Source organism: Brienomyrus brachyistius, chromosome 15, assembly GCF_023856365.1.
Source record: "Brienomyrus brachyistius isolate T26 chromosome 15, BBRACH_0.4, whole genome shotgun sequence".
NCBI lineage: Eukaryota > Metazoa > Chordata > Actinopteri > Osteoglossiformes > Mormyridae > Brienomyrus > Brienomyrus brachyistius.
This window is the reverse complement of record NC_064547.1, coordinates 15,642,686-15,658,642: the sequence shown is the minus strand read 5'-3', so window position 1 is coordinate 15,658,642 and position 15,957 is coordinate 15,642,686. Positions and strand designations below refer to the sequence as shown.

The window sequence follows — 15,957 nt, the reverse complement described above, 5'->3', positions numbered from 1 at the left end:
AATGAAAGTAAACATGAGATCAGACATGGAAACGGGTGTTATCACTATTATGTAATTACATTAACAATAAGTGTTTCTGTGAGTGTATCGATGCAGCCAATGTCGTGACATCCATGCTGCTGAAAGTAACAGCATTTAATTCTGCGGTTCCTCGTTTCGGAAAAAGTTATTTACATTTTCAGAATTAGACATAGTAAGCTCGTATTTACTTCGTAAATATGACATTTACGTTTGGGAAAGCGTGCATTCTTTTGCTGGTTTGCGATATCTTGGTGGCCGTGTTGGGAGAAGATGATGAATGGATCGATCCCACCGACATGTTTCAGTATGACGAGACCTCGAAAACAATGACACGAAAGCTTAGAGATCACAAGGCAAGTCCAACTACATGCCAAAACCAGTGTTTTACTCTTTGTTTACATCATTTTAAAGACGTTTTTATCTATCCATCTTTCGATTGTTTATCTAGGGTAGGTCGCGGTGAGTCTGTAATATAGCAAAGCTCTGACGAGTTGAGCTACTTTGTCGAGTTAGGCTACCATAGTGCTAATCGATAGCCCTAACCCTAACCTTAGCCCTAACCCTAATCCCAAAACAGTGGAACTGCACATGCGCAGAAAGGCTCGATAGCACGTCTAGATAGGTATCTTAATTCGTCAGAACACCTGGACACGTTACTATAAAATATAAATTAGAAATAATTTATAAAAATAAAATGTATCATTTTTATTAATGTATAATAAACGAGCAAACAAAAATACCACTACACAGAATCATTGAAAAAGGCATGGAAGAATACCGTTTTGTTTGTCTGTTTGAAGAAAAGTCCTCCCGTTGCAACTAATGGAGCCGATAAGGAAGAGAGCCGCTGCTACGCAGAGCAGCGGGCGCTGCGCGTCTTACGGAAAGAGGTTCGTGCGTTAACGCTAATTAAACGTCTGCAGCTCGGCATGGTATATATCTCATGTTTGTTGTATGTACATATCAAGTGCGATGTATACCGTACTGTGTTAATTCAACCGTTTTTTTAGATTCAAAATGTAAAACTGAAAGCTCACGATTTTATGGAACAAGAAAGTTTGAACCTGGATCCAGGAAGCAAACTGGCCCACCTGATCAACAGCATTCAACACTTAACTGACGTAAGAACAGGCGTTACCCGTGTTTCACAGCAATTAAGATGACTGGAGTGCAACTGTTGATAGAGGTAAAGAACAATTAATTGGAATCTGTAACCATTGTTGGGAGTAAAGCACATTTCAATACAGTAGTTTGCTAGGGGTACAGGAGGAACAGGAGGAACATGAACTGTATGCACACAGCAAGGACAGGGTTCAAAACCTAGGGATGTGAGGTAGCAGCTCCATCTACTGTCGGTGTGCCACTCTTAACCATCCAATGGATGCAAAAGTTTAGTTTTGTAACACTGTTGATTTAATGCATTGTTGGTGCTTTTTGTCATAGCTGAATGACGAGGATTTTCATACTATTCCAAATCAGTGCCTTACCTACTGTATAAAAATCAGAACATCTACTATGGTAAGTTCATAGTTTTTTTTTTAACTGTTAAAATTGATTAGCTTCAAGAAGTGCCACTGACATTTCATGTCTTTCCTGCAGATGCTGTTGGACAGATTTGTGCCAGAACTACTAAAGATTATGGCTTTCTTGTCAGAACGGAACGCACACTGGCTTCTCCTCGCAGTGACACTCCTGCCCTTGGTAAGACGATGGCAGCTTCTATACTTTCGATTTTCTGAAGAAATGTCTGGCACCAGCACTTAAGCTCTTGCATTGCAAGCAAAGACCTACAGACCGTCCCTAACCCAGAGATTTTTTTTCCCTTAGACTTTGACTTAGCAAACATTCTAAAATAATCACTTTGTTCTAGTAACAGGAGTTACATTGCAACTCATTGATTCCATCTTTCCATTAATGGTCTTAGTCCTTCAGACTTTATCTCCACCTTTGGTTCTTCATGGAACATCATCAGATCCTAACTGGCACTTGGACATAGCCAACACTTGTGCAGCTAAACGCCTGCATTCGATATCCATCACATTTGCACAAATGTTACCTTTAGTTTGATAGTAACCTGTACATGCAGTGAATGATCAAACTTTTTTAAAGTGGGGTTTCTTCTGTAATAGATTTTACAGAGCGTAAGTTTTCACTGGCTTTAACAAATGTTCATTTCCTTTTGTTTCGTAAAGTTTGTCTACAAGCTAGCAAAATGCTTCAGAAGACATGGGGAGCAGCAGCAGCAGGAAGAGCCCGGAGAAATTGAGCGTCCTGAGGCCAACCAGCCCCCTGTTCACCAGAATAATGGCCAACCAGGGGAAGAAGAGCAAGAGCACATTATGGAAAATCCCCTACACATGCCTGCTGAGGTCCTGGGGTATGAAGCAGCAAACAGCGAAGATCCAGGACAGCAGGTACCTGATTTAGCACATGATTAACAGTGTTTGGCTTTAGTGAACATAATTACAAAACACACCGACCCTGGTCATGTATTTTCCCATGGTGATCCTGGGAAATTGCTTTTGATAAAAGCATCAGTTAAATGAATTAAATGAAAACATGTTAAGCTATGGTACCTACTACAAATTAAAAAGTGGAGCATTGCAACAACAATGCAAAGACTGTGGGCTCAAATCTCAAGGAACACACAAAAAAATGAATAAATTTTTTTTTTTAATTGTACAATTTACCTGTATTGTAAGTTGCTTTGGATATAAGTGTCACATAAATGAGGTCAACGTGATTCTTATGAGGAGTCCTAGGAAATAAAACTCATGGTGCTGTAATATCTTTATTCAGAGTGACTATGACCGCTCCCGCTCTCCCGACTATGACTGCTCTCCCGACTATGACTGCTCTCCCGACTATGACTGCTCTCCCGACTATGACCGCTCTCCCGACTGTGACCGCTCCCGCTCTCCCGACTATGACCGCTCCCGCTCTCCCGACTATGACCGCTCCCGCTCTCCTGACTATGACCGCTCCCGCTCCCCCGACTGTGACCGCTGCCGCTCCCCCGACTGTGACCGCTCCCGCTCCCCCGACTATGACCGCTCTCCTGACTATGACCGCTCCCGCTCTCCTGACTGTGACCGCTCTCCTGACTGTGACCGCTCCCGCTCTCCTGACTGTGACCGCTCTCCTGACTATGACCGCTCCCGGTTATATAGGCTTAGCATTTCCTTGCACTTTTGATAAACCTCTTCCTAAAGCCACTGTGGCACCTGCAGCCAGCCTTTAAAATGTCTTGCCTCGCTGTTCCTCCCTTCCTGACTGCAGTCCATGACGGAGGATTGCTACGATGAGAATTATGAGCTCATCAAGCCACCCATGCCAGAAACTCAGCCAGCCAGCCATTACTGGTCACCAGCGCACAATGGAAGGTGACTAACAAGGGAACACCTTGGACTTTATTCTACTTTTAAACGGAGAGAAAGTGGCAACTTCAACATTTAAATTTTGTGTTTTGCATGTGCTACTTCTGAACATGTGCCAAGAACATTTTTTTCTTATTACTCCTATGTTGTAGTTTGAATATAAACCAGAAGGTCAGAACAGTGGCAGCATGAACGGTGTGGAATTTTAGTCCGTAGAATTTGCACCCTTCCTTTGATGACCTTCACTGAAATTGAGTGTGGGAGCCATTCATTTTTTTGTTGTTGTGGTGGTTGACATTAGGTGGCAGTTTGGGCTGAATAAGCAATAGGTCACAGTGACAAGAGGGGAGAGGAAAACCCTTAAAACGCCGGGGTCAGGGGCGTAGGGGTGAGGTGGCAAGGAGATCATATGGTTTTTACCGATAATATGCCATAAGAGTGGTTCTCAAACTCGGTCCTGGGGACCCACTGCCCTGCTTGTTTTCCAGCTATCCCTGCCCTAAACACTGCTGATTGACTGAACACACCTGATCCAGGTAATCAGAAGCTGAAAGACAGCTGGGGCTTGTGTGTGGGGTTAGGGATAGCAGGAAAACAAGCAGGGCACTGGGGCCCGAGGACCGACTTTGAGAACCACTGCCGTAAACTATTGTAACCCTCACGCTGTGGTAATTGTAACCTTTATAATATTATTATTAAATGGGAACTTGACCCAAAGATCAAACGGATATGGATCTCAAGTTACTTTGTATAGTTATTGGTTTGGCGAGTTGTCAACAGGATCTAGCCGCTTTCACGGTGGAGTGGACGATGGATTGTCAGTACATTTAGTCATACAATCAAATTTACTTAACACTGTACATCTGATGCAAAGCCAACATTTACAGCTCCAAACAGATGTAACCACAGTAAGCAACTACTAGGCAGTATTTTATAAAGCAAACTGGCTATCAACAAATTCCACAGCAAATTGTGGCAAAGCGAAAAATTTCTAGTTCAATCGGAAGATTTTAGTATGACATCTCTGCACTGTTGTCAGACCTGGGTTTTGTGCAGTCTTGGCATTTCAGTGCCTATGAAGGACTTCCCCACTTTCAGTAGAGCAACATTTTCCATTGATGACCTTCTTAGTCTGTGGAGCATGAACACTTCCTCTGTACCAGCAGGACTCTACGCTGGGCTGCTCCCGGAGAGTTCTAAGAGTTCTTCTTTGGGTGACCCATCCTCTAGTTCAGTCGGAGCTGGACTGCTCTGATAGCAGATGGAAAGTGAGCAGGTTTGGTTTATTTACCTTTTCTTACAAGTCCTATTATCAAAAACTAAACCGGTCATCAGGATCCAAGAAAACCTTAACAAGGGGCAAACACAGGGAGCCTCATAACGAAGACTAAACTTATCGCAGTGTAAGTTTCCATACTTACACGTCCATCTTTCTCACTAATTTCTGGCAGACATGCTCCAACCCTGATTCCTTTATCAAAGACATTTGTGATATTCGTAGTCAGAATGGGCGACTGGACGCAGCAGTATGCCGGCTCAGCTGGAGCTGGGCCTCCGTGAGAATGGCGAGAACGTGGCCCGCTGCTCATCCATCCGCTTGGCCTGAGCTTGCAAGATAAGGCTGAAAAAGTCGTCATCTGCAACGGTCAGGCTTTTAGTGGTCAACAGAGGCCCAGCGCATCTCTGGTCGTCCAGTCTGGAGCTCTGTAAGGGAAAGGTGCATGTTTGAGGGCGGGGCACAGGGAACTGCACTTCAGCCAAACCCACACATGGGCTCTGATATGCCCTTCATTCCACAGTTGCTGGTTTATTATGTGTGTGTACATCTTCCTTAGTCATTGGGCTGCCTTTGACACAGTGAACAGCCATTTTTTTTGGGCAGGAACAACAGAGGCACACTCTGTCCCAGACTGATGCTATGAGGTGGCATAGAGAAAGCACAAGTCCTTCAGCACCACCGAACAAGGCTAATCCTGGGAATGATGCTTGGACCCGTTCCTTCCCTGAGGACACCAGCTGTTTTCCTTCCTTTTGTTCTCATGTCTCTTCGTGCTCGAGAAACATCTTAATCTTAATAAGCTTAAAAGCTCAAAATTCCCCAACAATGATCTCATCTACATACTGTCAACACTCTCTCCCTACCTTTACTTCTCATGCTGTCTTACCAGTACAATCATTGCGTCAACATCTGATTCACCCTTTTTCACTGTGCAAGATAATGAAAATGTGCAACTAACAATGATTTTTTTTTTTTTAAAAAGTCATGAAGTCCTCTTTCATCCACACTACTGCAAATCTTATCTGGCTTTTCTTCCTCCATGCGCTGCTAAGCTGATTATAGAGTCCGGCAGCACCTGCAAGTCCTCCATAGATACCTACGTGTCCTTCCTGACCTTACCAGACTCCTACTGCCTCCTGAGTTAGTAGCCAAATGAGTGTGTTGGTTTAATTTTAATGGCAAGATCTCAGTCTACTCAAACCAACCTGACACTTGACCAGTGTATCAAAGAAGTCCTCGCTGAGCTCCTTGGCATCGCCGCTCTCCTTCAGGCGGCTGAGAACGGACTGGTGGTGCTGCTGGTTGACCCGTAGGCCTGGGAGGAGGTCCGCGCTGGCCCGCTGCTCATCCAGACGTCGGTTCTGAAAGCTGGAAATTGTATCCAGGAAGGGTTCGTGTGGTGAGGACGCCAAAACCGTGTGAGCTGGTGGGGAGCAGATGGTTGGATCAGCATCTGTCTGCTAGCATTGTTGGACAGAGTAGCCAAGAAGCAGCCAACTCACATTTCTTCATAGGCCTGGGCAAAGGTGGGGTCGGGCTGCTGGGGGCAGATAGATGGCTCTTGCCTTCCTGTATCTTGCATCTCTGGTCATCCATTCGACTGCCCTGGAATCTACTCAGCAGGTCAAAGAAGACCTCGTCTCCCAGCATATCATGGGCCTGCGACGCACAATAACCAGTCCCCAGATCTTATCAGTCGCACAGCTCAAACGCTACAGTGTGCTAAAGTCGACCGACTCTCCACTGAAGACCTACGTGGATGAAGGGTATGACACCCCCCTCAAGACTGATGCAAATGAGAACAAGACAGTTCATCAGAATCAATTATATTGGAGAAATGCTACCTAATCAGCACCAAAATATCCCTCTAATATGCACAAAATCACAACAGATATACAATAAAAGCAGCCAAGTCCTATCAGGGAAACTCAGAACTCAATTTTTGGAAGCTGTCCTGAGCTACTGAGTACTTTTCACGATAAAATCCGAACAAGTGTAGCCAGTTGTGGTGGGTCCACCATCAGCCACCCTGGCACCATGTGACGGCCTCTGCTTACCTTCCCTTCCCCCTCGAGGTCTCCCTCTACATCCAGGCTCTTACTGTAGTTCTGAGGGGCCTTAAGGGCGGAGCGGCTGTTCTTGTGTATCTTTGCTCGGAGGCGACTGACAAAGGACCGCTTGGAGGACGTCTTAGCCAAGGAGACCTTAGCCTGGCTGGTTATGATGTCAGGGTTCTGGTTCTGTTCCTTTACAGACAATAGATGGAAAATATGACAAACATTATCATCTGGTTCTTTAATTTTCTAATACAAAAAAATACTATGCTCAAAAACTAAACAGAGAACATTATAATCTAAGGAAAAATCAAAGGAAAAGCTGGATAATGAGAACAAAATTAGGCCGAAATATCCAGGCCCACACCTCTAATAACAATAATGATGATAATAATAATAAATCATACCTTTAATACTATAAAGTTAATGGTTATTGTCTGCTTACACTGATCTTGTCTGGACACATTTTCCCCGGCTCCATTTTCTCCATGCTTTGTCGCCTTTCTGCTCTGGGCTTTTCCCCTGAGTAACCAAGAGCAGAGGTTGGCACCAACAAGAATACCTCTCTACTACATCCAGGGGCTACGCGACGTGGACATTCAGGTAGGAAATTATTAAGGGTTACCTTGAATGTCCAGCCCCTCGTTTTCGATCAAGGCCGCACTGCTGTCGGAGTTGTTGCGGAGACCGAGGACTGCCTGAAGGTCTGAGACGTTCATGCTAGCAGTGAGTTCGCCACGTTGGTCTCCTGTCTGTCAAAGACGGAACGTTTTATTATGTCAGCATGCAGACGTGGACAAAATGGATTTTGTTTAGTTATGCGTAACTTATTTAAATGAGATTCAAGTTTCCTAAACCATAACACAGATAAAAAGATAAATTTTAGGAGATTATCATTCCCTACTTGGTCAGCTGAGTGTGTATCATTTACTGGACACCACAGGCTGACTGGACAGCCAGGACATATCAACATGCACATTAAGAAACAGACATGTAACCCGTCATATAACCTTGGGCCGATAATATGTACTTATTTACCATTTAAAATGTTTAAGATGTTTGGAATCGTTCCCTTTGACCTAAAAAGGGAAAATCTAGGTATGCATGATACTTTTGGACAATATACGTTCTAATAACATAATTGCTGGAGGACTGGAAGTACCTCTTTGGAAATTTCCAGATGTTTCTTAGCAAAGTGCAGAGCCTGGTCAAGATTTCCCAAAGCGGTGTAGGCGTTCCCCAAACTCCAGCATGCACATCTCTCTCCCACCCTAGCCACAGACGCACACCCAACAGAGAGTCTAATTTAAGAAACCAAGTCTGTTAAAACATTCACAAACCAAGCACTACACCAGGGGTGTTGTACGCCAGTCCTGGGGGGCCGGAGCCCTGTGTAGCTTAGTTCTTTCCCTGTTCCACCATAAATGATTCAGCTCCTGAGCTGTGTAGTAATTAGCACAAGGAGTTGAATCGGGTGTGTTAAATGAGGGGAAACCCAAAAATGTGCAGGGCTCCGGGCCCCCCAGGACTGGAGTTTGACACCCATGCATTACACTATCCTCCGCAACACAGAAAGCATTCAAACCGACCGCCCTTTGACTTTGAATTAGCATGGTGACATTAAGCTCCCCAACCCAGGCAAATTTTGCAGACCAACCTGTCGTTGAGGTCCTGTGCTATAAGAAGGTGTCTGCAGTGGTAGTCGATGGCCCTCTTATAGTCCTGAAGCAGGGTGTAGGTGTTCCCCAGGCTGTACAAGGCTTGGGCCTCCACCGCCTGATCCTGAAGCTGCCGAGCAAGCTGCAATGTCCTCCTGCAAGCCAGCCCAACACTTACCTCAGCCACACTCCCAGAACTGGGTCATTTCAGAAAAAGGAATCATCCCCCCCCGTCCCCAAATATAGCTCCACAAGAAAAAACTGGACAGGCCTTGCGCTTCACCTGCCTCTCTCCAGCAGTCAGAAAAAATAAAATCTACTGCTATTCACATGGAATCTTCAGCTGCTCGAGAGGAAACATTACTTGTAATGCTCTGCTGCCACTTCAAATTCTCCAAGGAAAATGTAAGTGTTCCCCAAGTTGCAGCACGCCCTTCGCTCCGCAGCCTTGTCACCAAACTCCTTGGCAATGAGCAGCCTCTTTGAAAACAAACAAGACTTTTTAGGTCTAAGTTATTTTAAAAGCATTACGTCGGAGCTCATCTCAGAATTGAAAATTCGGATGCAAGGCGAGGGGCATGACAAGGCTAAAAGAGGCAGTTGTCATATTAAAAAAATAAGCAGTCTGGCTGCATTTAGAGAGTGCAGTGTCAATAGCACGTCACAATTTATGGCTATTTTATAGCAGAAAAATCAGATTCAATCAATAAAAAAATCATTTACCTAACTAAATTGAAAAGAAATATTAAAAGAAAATGCTTAACAATAAATACAAATCAAGCTTAATACTATAATGCAAGGTGTCACCCATAGGGTCCTCCACAGGGTCACCCACAGGGTCCTTCATGAGACTACAAAGCCTACCTGCTCGTGCACCGCAATCGCCTTGCCGTAGTCACCCAGCATGTAGTGTGTGTTACCCAGGTTGCCATAGGTTCGCCCCTGAGCTGCTCGGTCCCCCAGCTCCTTCACTATCAACAAATTCGCCCTTCAGACAGGAATGAGACAAAAGGGTCCATGTCACACAGAGTAATAAAGGTATTACTCTGGTTCTAAAGAGTTACACTCAAACAGAAAGTATAGGCGCTTTCACACCAAAGTTCCAGAACCTGGTCCCTGGGCTGTCTGGACCTGGAACTTTTGCAGCTCCTGGGCACTTTTGTGTGTCCCTTTCACAGCATACAACAGGACCTGGGACTTCATGCTAAATGAGCATGGGAGACTTAAAAAGCTCAAAGAACTACACTGTCACATCGAAACAATGGGAGGACACACAAGTCATTTTGTTAGTTATTGGGGGGATCGATTGCACTCAGAGTAGGACACCACCTTTCAGTTATATGACCCTCAACATGTTTATGATTCTCGTTAAATCTGACCAGCAGATCAATCTTCTGCTGTCTACAGGATAAAAAAATGACGCAACATTATCCCACTAATAGGTTTCACCACCAGCACCAGTGATATTAGACAGAAGTATAATCGGATAGCAATGGATTTTTCCAAAACATAAATACGGAGACACAAGCAAAAAATGTATTAACTGATGCATTAAATGTAATTGGGATACAAAAATAATCTGCTCAGTTTTTACTCTCTGCTACATCTCTTTTTCTGCGCTTCTGCATAACTTCCACGTTAGTTCCAGTGGCTCCGCAGTAATTCGTTTTCTAACGAAAACTACCTAGTCTGGGGTAAGGACTAATAAAGGGCTCCGGGACTGCATCTGAGGAACTACAATCGGGTCGAGTTCCTGCGGTGTGAACACAACAAAAGTCCCTGGTCCCTGGTTCCTGCAGTGTGAAAGCACCTTATGGAAACTCAGCCAGCAAACACAACGCACTGCTAACAACCAGAAGGCTCACTCATAGAAGCTAACAGCCATCCTCAGCGCCTGCAGAGCGTCCTTTGGAAAGTCAGAGGGGTCCGGCCCGCTCCAAAAGAAGCTCCTCCCCTTGGCGTGGTACACGTTCCCCAAACTGTACAGCGCTCGGGCCTCACCAACCTGCCATTGCAGAGGAACGGAACACGCACACCAGCAGTATTTTTTAACACTTAAAACTTCTTTCGAACTAAATTCCAATTCAAGTTGTACTTCTTGCTTAGTAGACGGTATTGCGACAGCATGGTAGTAGAGTCAGTAGTTTGGTGATTTCTACAGCGTTTACTTGAAGCAAAATAGGATTCTAGGATTCTGCTTCGAGCTGTGGGCAGCCCTGCAATGCGAACCGGTAATTGTGGTCACACCCAGTTCTTCAAGCTCCGCAGTTATTTACAGTAACTGCTTATCTCCAATTCCACAGTCAGGCAAAGCCAAACAACGCGATAAACACACTCAACTACACAGAAATGTTTCACCTTATCATGGAGGATCCTGGATATATCCAGGTGATTCTGGCAGAAAAATATCGCTTCCTCGAATCTCCCCAAAACCTTCAAAGTGTTACCGATGTTTCCACTTGCTTTGGCTTCTCCAAGCTGATCTCCTACAGTCCTGTGAATGTAACCAGATGAATAACAATCTATGAAGCTAGAAGCTAGTTGTAAAAAAAATTATATCTTCACAAGGATAAGTGGAAAAAAACCAGAATACTTGGTGAGGGTGAGGTCATAACGGTGGAACTCCAAAGCTTTGGCGTAGTCGTCGAGGTGGAAATAGGCGTTTCCCAGCTGGCTGTAAATGGCACTGAGCATCTGGAGGTCACCGGTCCCGATCTGCATGGCGGCCTGGAAGCAGGCGACTCCAGCACCATAGTTACCCTCCTTGCACAGCCGCTCTCCCTTCAGGGCCAACTCCAGACAGGACCTCATCCTGCAGGATGGTTACAGGTATACTGGGGGCCACCACTGCCTGTACTACAATAACTAATGTTACACCACCAGCTGTCAGCATCAAATGACAAAATGAACATACCTTTCCTCTGAAACAGTGGATTTTGCAAACTATACATAATAAATGTAGGGATGTGAATAGCTGTTTTCGGTTTATAAGCCGATGTAAATAAAAAATCTAGTTACTGCATTCCCTTATCAGGCAGATGCAAAAATGCAGGAACGTTCTGAACAGAAATCAGCAGACTAAGGGGAGTCCAGTTCCGGAAACCTTGTGCCCAACATCCTGACAGCTTTTGAAGACATTCTCCTGAAGTCTAGACTACAGCTTTGCCTTTCTTCCCGTCCTTAAAATGCTGATGAAGGAGCTACTTTAATGAAAGATCCATGAAGGCAGCTCTACCTGGACAGCAGGACGGTACCAGAACTGCACATAGAGATTCATTCAGAAAACAGATTTTACTCAACTTACAACTTTGCTGCTTAACCAGGTGCGCAAACACATCTCCGGGCTCAGGTTTCAGCCACAGAAAATAACCTCAATGGAACATTAAATTATTACCCAGCATCCTGAATTATACCTTAATGTTTCAAACTGAGAATCAAACCAGACATTTTTTATTAAAAATACCTAATTGTTAAAATATTAAGAATAGGTCCCCCCCCCCCCCCATCAATCATTCAGTATTATCAAAGTAGTCACAGCCATAGTAAGATAATTATTAAGACTAATTATCCCTATAAATTCTCTGTTTGTTTACAGTAAAGCAACAAGAAAAACAAAATGCTGTAGACTTTTCACCACTAAAATATCACCATACCTGCTTCCACCTCCTCTGAAACAATCCAGGCATTTGGAAACCAGCGACATGTCAAGCGTTCAGGACGTTTTCCAGTTCTGACCTGGGATTTCCACTTAACATGGCTCCATACACAATCCTCAACAAGATGGATGCACAGGACGTAGCCCGCTAAGGCATGCAGGCGTGTCACACATGGATTGTACCATCAACCGTCCAACAATTTATTTTTGGGTCCCCCAAAAAAATTAAACATTAAAAATATATATTATATATACACCCTTAAATTCTGCTGTCTCTCTCACTGACAGGCTGTCCTCTGCAAGTCCTTCAACAGGTGCATGTCTTAGAGCTCCGAACCACTGCTGATGCTGAAGTCGGGGTGATGTTAGGATTTGCCGATAAATGTTCAGTTTAATCTGGGCTAATCTGATTGTAGTGATCGTTACCTCTCACTTGTCCCTCGAAAACCTCAGAGCGTCTGTCACTTCCCATTAAGAGGAATCCACTGCAGTGATTATAAAGGTTTCTAATGAGCTCGGGGGGGGGACCATGGTTCTTTGACTGGCTACAAGATCAGCCCCAGTTTATCAATGTCTTGTGGGGATCTGACAGGCTATAAAACAGGCAAGGACACGAACGTGAAGTACTTCACGATAATGTAAAACCGGCGATGAAAAATAGAAAACCGGCGATGTGATTTTTGTATTAAAACTTTTGTATTTATGATTCGCCATTTAATTTTTGTTCCACATTTGAAACATTTAAAAAATGTTTTTCCAAGGAAAAAGGGAGAAAACAGCAGAATCCTGAGAAATAAAGCAGCACTTGGATACCATGGGATACCATGGCAACCTGTGGACTCTTTAAGCGGATATATCGTTAGCCGGTGCTGCACCATGGTCATTTACATATTCACACACATATGCATATTTTAGGAGACGCCCTACATATTGTTCTTCACTATATAAAAATTGAGCTATCTTGCTGAAAAACACACCCAAAACAACTAAATGCATTTCCCTTTTACATACACAAACCAACCCAGGAGAGACTGTATTGTAATAGCTGTATATAATTTACCAACATCCATCCATCCATCCATCCATCTTCTACTTCCTTACCTAGCAGAGGGTCCCAGGCAGCCTGCAAATCTATCCCAAGAAGCCCAGGGTGAAAGGCAGAGGAGCAGCCTAGATTAGATGCCAAGCCCTCACAGAACACACTAAACATTATGTTACACAAGTACCTTCTGAATCTATAGACAACTGCTGATCTTGAGCTAAGAAAAACGCATAAACTTAGTACAAATCCCAGGAATCATTCCATACACTCGGTGTATCATTTAAAGTGTGTAGCACGCAGTTCAGTCGTGGGAGAGCTTCAGTCAGCTGTGAGGAAGCCCTTTCTTCAAGTAACTGTGGATGCTAAACATGAAGTCTCAGGCCACGGTGCATGGAAACGCCCATTACTGCACAAAAACAGGACAAGGTGACCATGGAACCAAAGAGGCTGTCTGTCACTGTGATGGCTGAGGAGCATATTAGCTTTGAGAGAACAATCAAAACACTGAGAGTATGTGCAAACAGCATGTGACACAAACAGCTCTCTGTTACTAAATCAGCAAGTCCCAGCAAGGTTCATGGGTAATTTAATCTCAACCAGCCTCCATCTCTACGCTATACATACAGCCAGATGTGAATAGCAAAGTGTGCGGTAGCTTTTCCAGTATCGCGTGCCAGCATGACTTACGAGTGACAAAGCTGTACTGTGTTACAGGGCTAGAATAAGACCAGGTCTGAGAGACGCAGCCGAGCAGCAAAGGCAGCCTTTCTGGCTTAATGACCGGTCTCTGTGCAATATGGAAAAAGTCAGAACAATGACTTCACTGCTGAAGACCCGGACTGCTTTGGAACGATTCGCGGGATTTACACTAAGTTTATATTTAAAAGGGCCACATGTACTTAACTGCAAGTAAGTCAGGAGCTACCGTCATCGGCCACATAAAGGGAAAAGCGCAAGCAATTTCTAAACTGCAAAAGGCTTCACGGTTTCTTTGACATTCAACAATGTATGCTTATAGGAACCAGCGGCAAATTGCTTTTTGTGAATCTTCATAAAACATACGCGGTTTTATTTAAATCTCTCAAAATGGCCATATTATACTCTAGCAAATAGTAGTACATCTTTACAGAAGATTAACTTCTTGTCTAGCCCCGGCTTTACCTAAACCTGATGTCTAGGAGGTGTGGAAACATGGAATAAAAAAAGAATCAAATCTCTCTCCCCCCACACACACACACATATTCACACACAGACAGAGAGCTGTAGGTCTGCTTCAGCTCCTACTAGGGCACCTGACCACCTACATTACAAAATTCATTCCTTTATTTCACTTTTGTTTACGCCGATAAAGAGTCGAAACTGAGAAGGCTAACTGAAAAACTGATGTGTGTTTTTTTCTATGGAATAAAACTGACTCACCCTTCAAGCTTATGGCTAAAATCTACCTGAAAGGTTTATAAAGATTTATGTTGGTGGTTTGCTTAGCTCCCGTCTGATGTTACACGTACCGCCGGCATATCGCACAGGTAGGTCATGAGGCATCACCACCACGCCGGTTGTTCGCAAACACTGCTCCCTTTATTTATAAATATACACCAGTTTTTAATAATTCCTGCTATATTTGCAGCCCGTATTGTTTCCAACAGCGAGTATAATGCTGCAAATGTGCAAAATATTCAGCAAAACGTATGAAACAACGCAGCGCGTCTTTGATCTAAGTAATTATACACAATATTCGGCATTGAACCAAAGCAACAGACAATGCATGATAGCAAACGGAGGTGTTTGACATCTTAATTAACAAGTAATAGGGTTGCAATAATTGAGAAAATACTAAGTTGTACTTACTTAGCTTCACGGAGTCGCCCGCTTGAGTTAGCCTTTGGACCGCTTCTTGTTCGCTGTCTTTCACCGTGTTTTCCTTCCATTGCAAAACAAAAACACATTTATGTCATGCACAAAAACTACGTTCACTGAAAGCCATTTCGTTAAAAGTTAAAAATGAAACATTGTTTTCAGCTAGTTAAATTTACCAGTCTCGTTACCGGAGCGATATACACCACTCCCAGAATAAACTTTGTGTATAATCAATAATGTCTGTCTTAACGACAAAACTGATGGTTTATTCCCCCCTGGGGGCCCATGCAGCTGTTTGCAAGTGTATAATTGTAGCTTTCGTCGAAAAGCTATAAATCAAATTCACTTATCTAAATTCGTTTATATATATATATATATTCCAGTTATTCTCCCGTGAAAAACACCGGCTGTCTTAAGGTATGTTTGTTGGTTCTGTTATAGTTATTTTAAAAAGTTTTGTTTAATATTTTTCGATTTGTTTTCAATAAATACTTCGTATTTTTACATATATTCTTAGTTAAGATATATAAACAGAACTGTTTGTAAACAAGCTAAATGACCCAGTAGACGTTTCTCTGCCGATTTCTGTCACAGTCGATAAAATTCCATCCATCCATCCATCAACTGCTACGATACTCGTCAGGGTCGGGGGGGGCAGTATCCCGTACGAGACGGGTGCACCCTTGATAGGAAGCTTCTGCTTTTGTGTGACGTATATATTATATAGATGGGAAGATATTTAAAATTCCAAAATAAATTATATAAAATTAAGCGGAGATCTTTATATAATGGAACCACTTTAGAAAGGGGCATTAGGACGAATGCCTTTAAAACATTTAGCAAATAGTAGTTTCTTTTTTAGTCAGTGTATCCATGGTACTTTGTCAAACAGCCACATTTATACTTTGGAAAGACATTTAGAATCTAGTTTGTTTGCCTTCTTATATAATGCTGTTTAAATTATAACAACAGGTTGTACTGCACTTCCTAAATGAGCCTTTGAAAGCTTCAGTA

The 15,957-nt window shown here is 43.4% G+C and overlaps 2 protein-coding genes across 7 annotated transcripts; one reads left to right on the top strand and one right to left on the bottom strand.

Moving 5' to 3' along the window:
• On the top strand, positions 1-4,122 carry LOC125708577 (uncharacterized). The gene is made up of 7 exons (XM_048976222.1): positions 1-374; positions 822-911; positions 1,032-1,142; positions 1,465-1,539; positions 1,621-1,722; positions 2,214-2,435; positions 3,301-4,122. Exons 1-7 carry the CDS (start codon positions 219-221, stop codon positions 3,406-3,408), a joined length of 864 nt encoding a protein of 287 aa, XP_048832179.1. The 5' UTR covers positions 1-218; the 3' UTR covers positions 3,409-4,122.
• Positions 4,123-4,224: 102 nt separating this feature from the next.
• On the bottom strand, positions 4,225-15,575 carry LOC125708575 (G-protein-signaling modulator 2-like). Of its 6 annotated transcripts, none has more exons than XM_048976221.1 (16): positions 15,504-15,575; positions 14,935-15,007; positions 13,146-13,175; positions 10,983-11,201; positions 10,748-10,883; positions 10,255-10,394; positions 9,254-9,377; positions 8,754-8,869; positions 8,389-8,544; positions 7,894-8,002; positions 7,357-7,483; positions 7,177-7,253; positions 6,735-6,923; positions 6,180-6,336; positions 5,883-6,100; positions 4,225-5,102 (listed from the first exon to the last, which is right to left on the bottom strand). In XM_048976221.1, the coding sequence occupies exons 4-16, from the start codon at positions 11,198-11,200 to the stop codon at positions 4,935-4,937; spliced, it is 1,935 nt and encodes a 644-aa protein (XP_048832178.1). In that variant the 5' UTR covers position 11,201; positions 13,146-13,175; positions 14,935-15,007; positions 15,504-15,575; the 3' UTR covers positions 4,225-4,934. The 6 variants fall into 6 exon arrangements, with proteins under 6 accessions (XP_048832178.1, XP_048832176.1, XP_048832177.1 ...); XM_048976219.1 differs by lacking the exon at positions 15,504-15,575 and adding an exon at positions 15,120-15,181; XM_048976220.1 differs by lacking the exon at positions 13,146-13,175 and having other exon boundaries at positions 15,504-15,563.
• Positions 15,576-15,957: the final 382 nt, after the last annotated feature.

What these genes read in the sequence shown, in the direction of transcription:
- LOC125708577 (XM_048976222.1), top strand. Translation starts at nt 219, where the DNA reads ATGACATTTACGTTTGGGAAAGCGTGCATTCTTTTGCTGGTTTGCGAT. An exon ending in TGCGCGTCTTACGGAAAGAG is followed by an intron (nt 912 to 1,031) that starts GTTCGTGCGTTA and finishes CCGTTTTTTTAG; the next exon opens with ATTCAAAATGTAAAACTGAA. An exon ending in AAATCAGAACATCTACTATG is followed by an intron (nt 1,540 to 1,620) that starts GTAAGTTCATAG and finishes TCTTTCCTGCAG; the next exon opens with ATGCTGTTGGACAGATTTGT.
- LOC125708575 (XM_048976216.1), bottom strand. Translation starts at nt 15,032, where the DNA reads ATGTGTTTTTGTTTTGCAATGGAAGGAAAACACGGTGAAAGACAGCGA. An exon ending in ATGGCTGTTAGCTTCTATGA is followed by an intron (nt 9,378 to 10,254) that starts GTGAGCCTTCTG and finishes TCCTGTCTGAAG; the next exon opens with GGCGAATTTGTTGATAGTGA. An exon ending in ATCTGGAAATTTCCAAAGAG is followed by an intron (nt 7,484 to 7,893) that starts GTACTTCCAGTC and finishes CGTCTTTGACAG; the next exon opens with ACAGGAGACCAACGTGGCGA.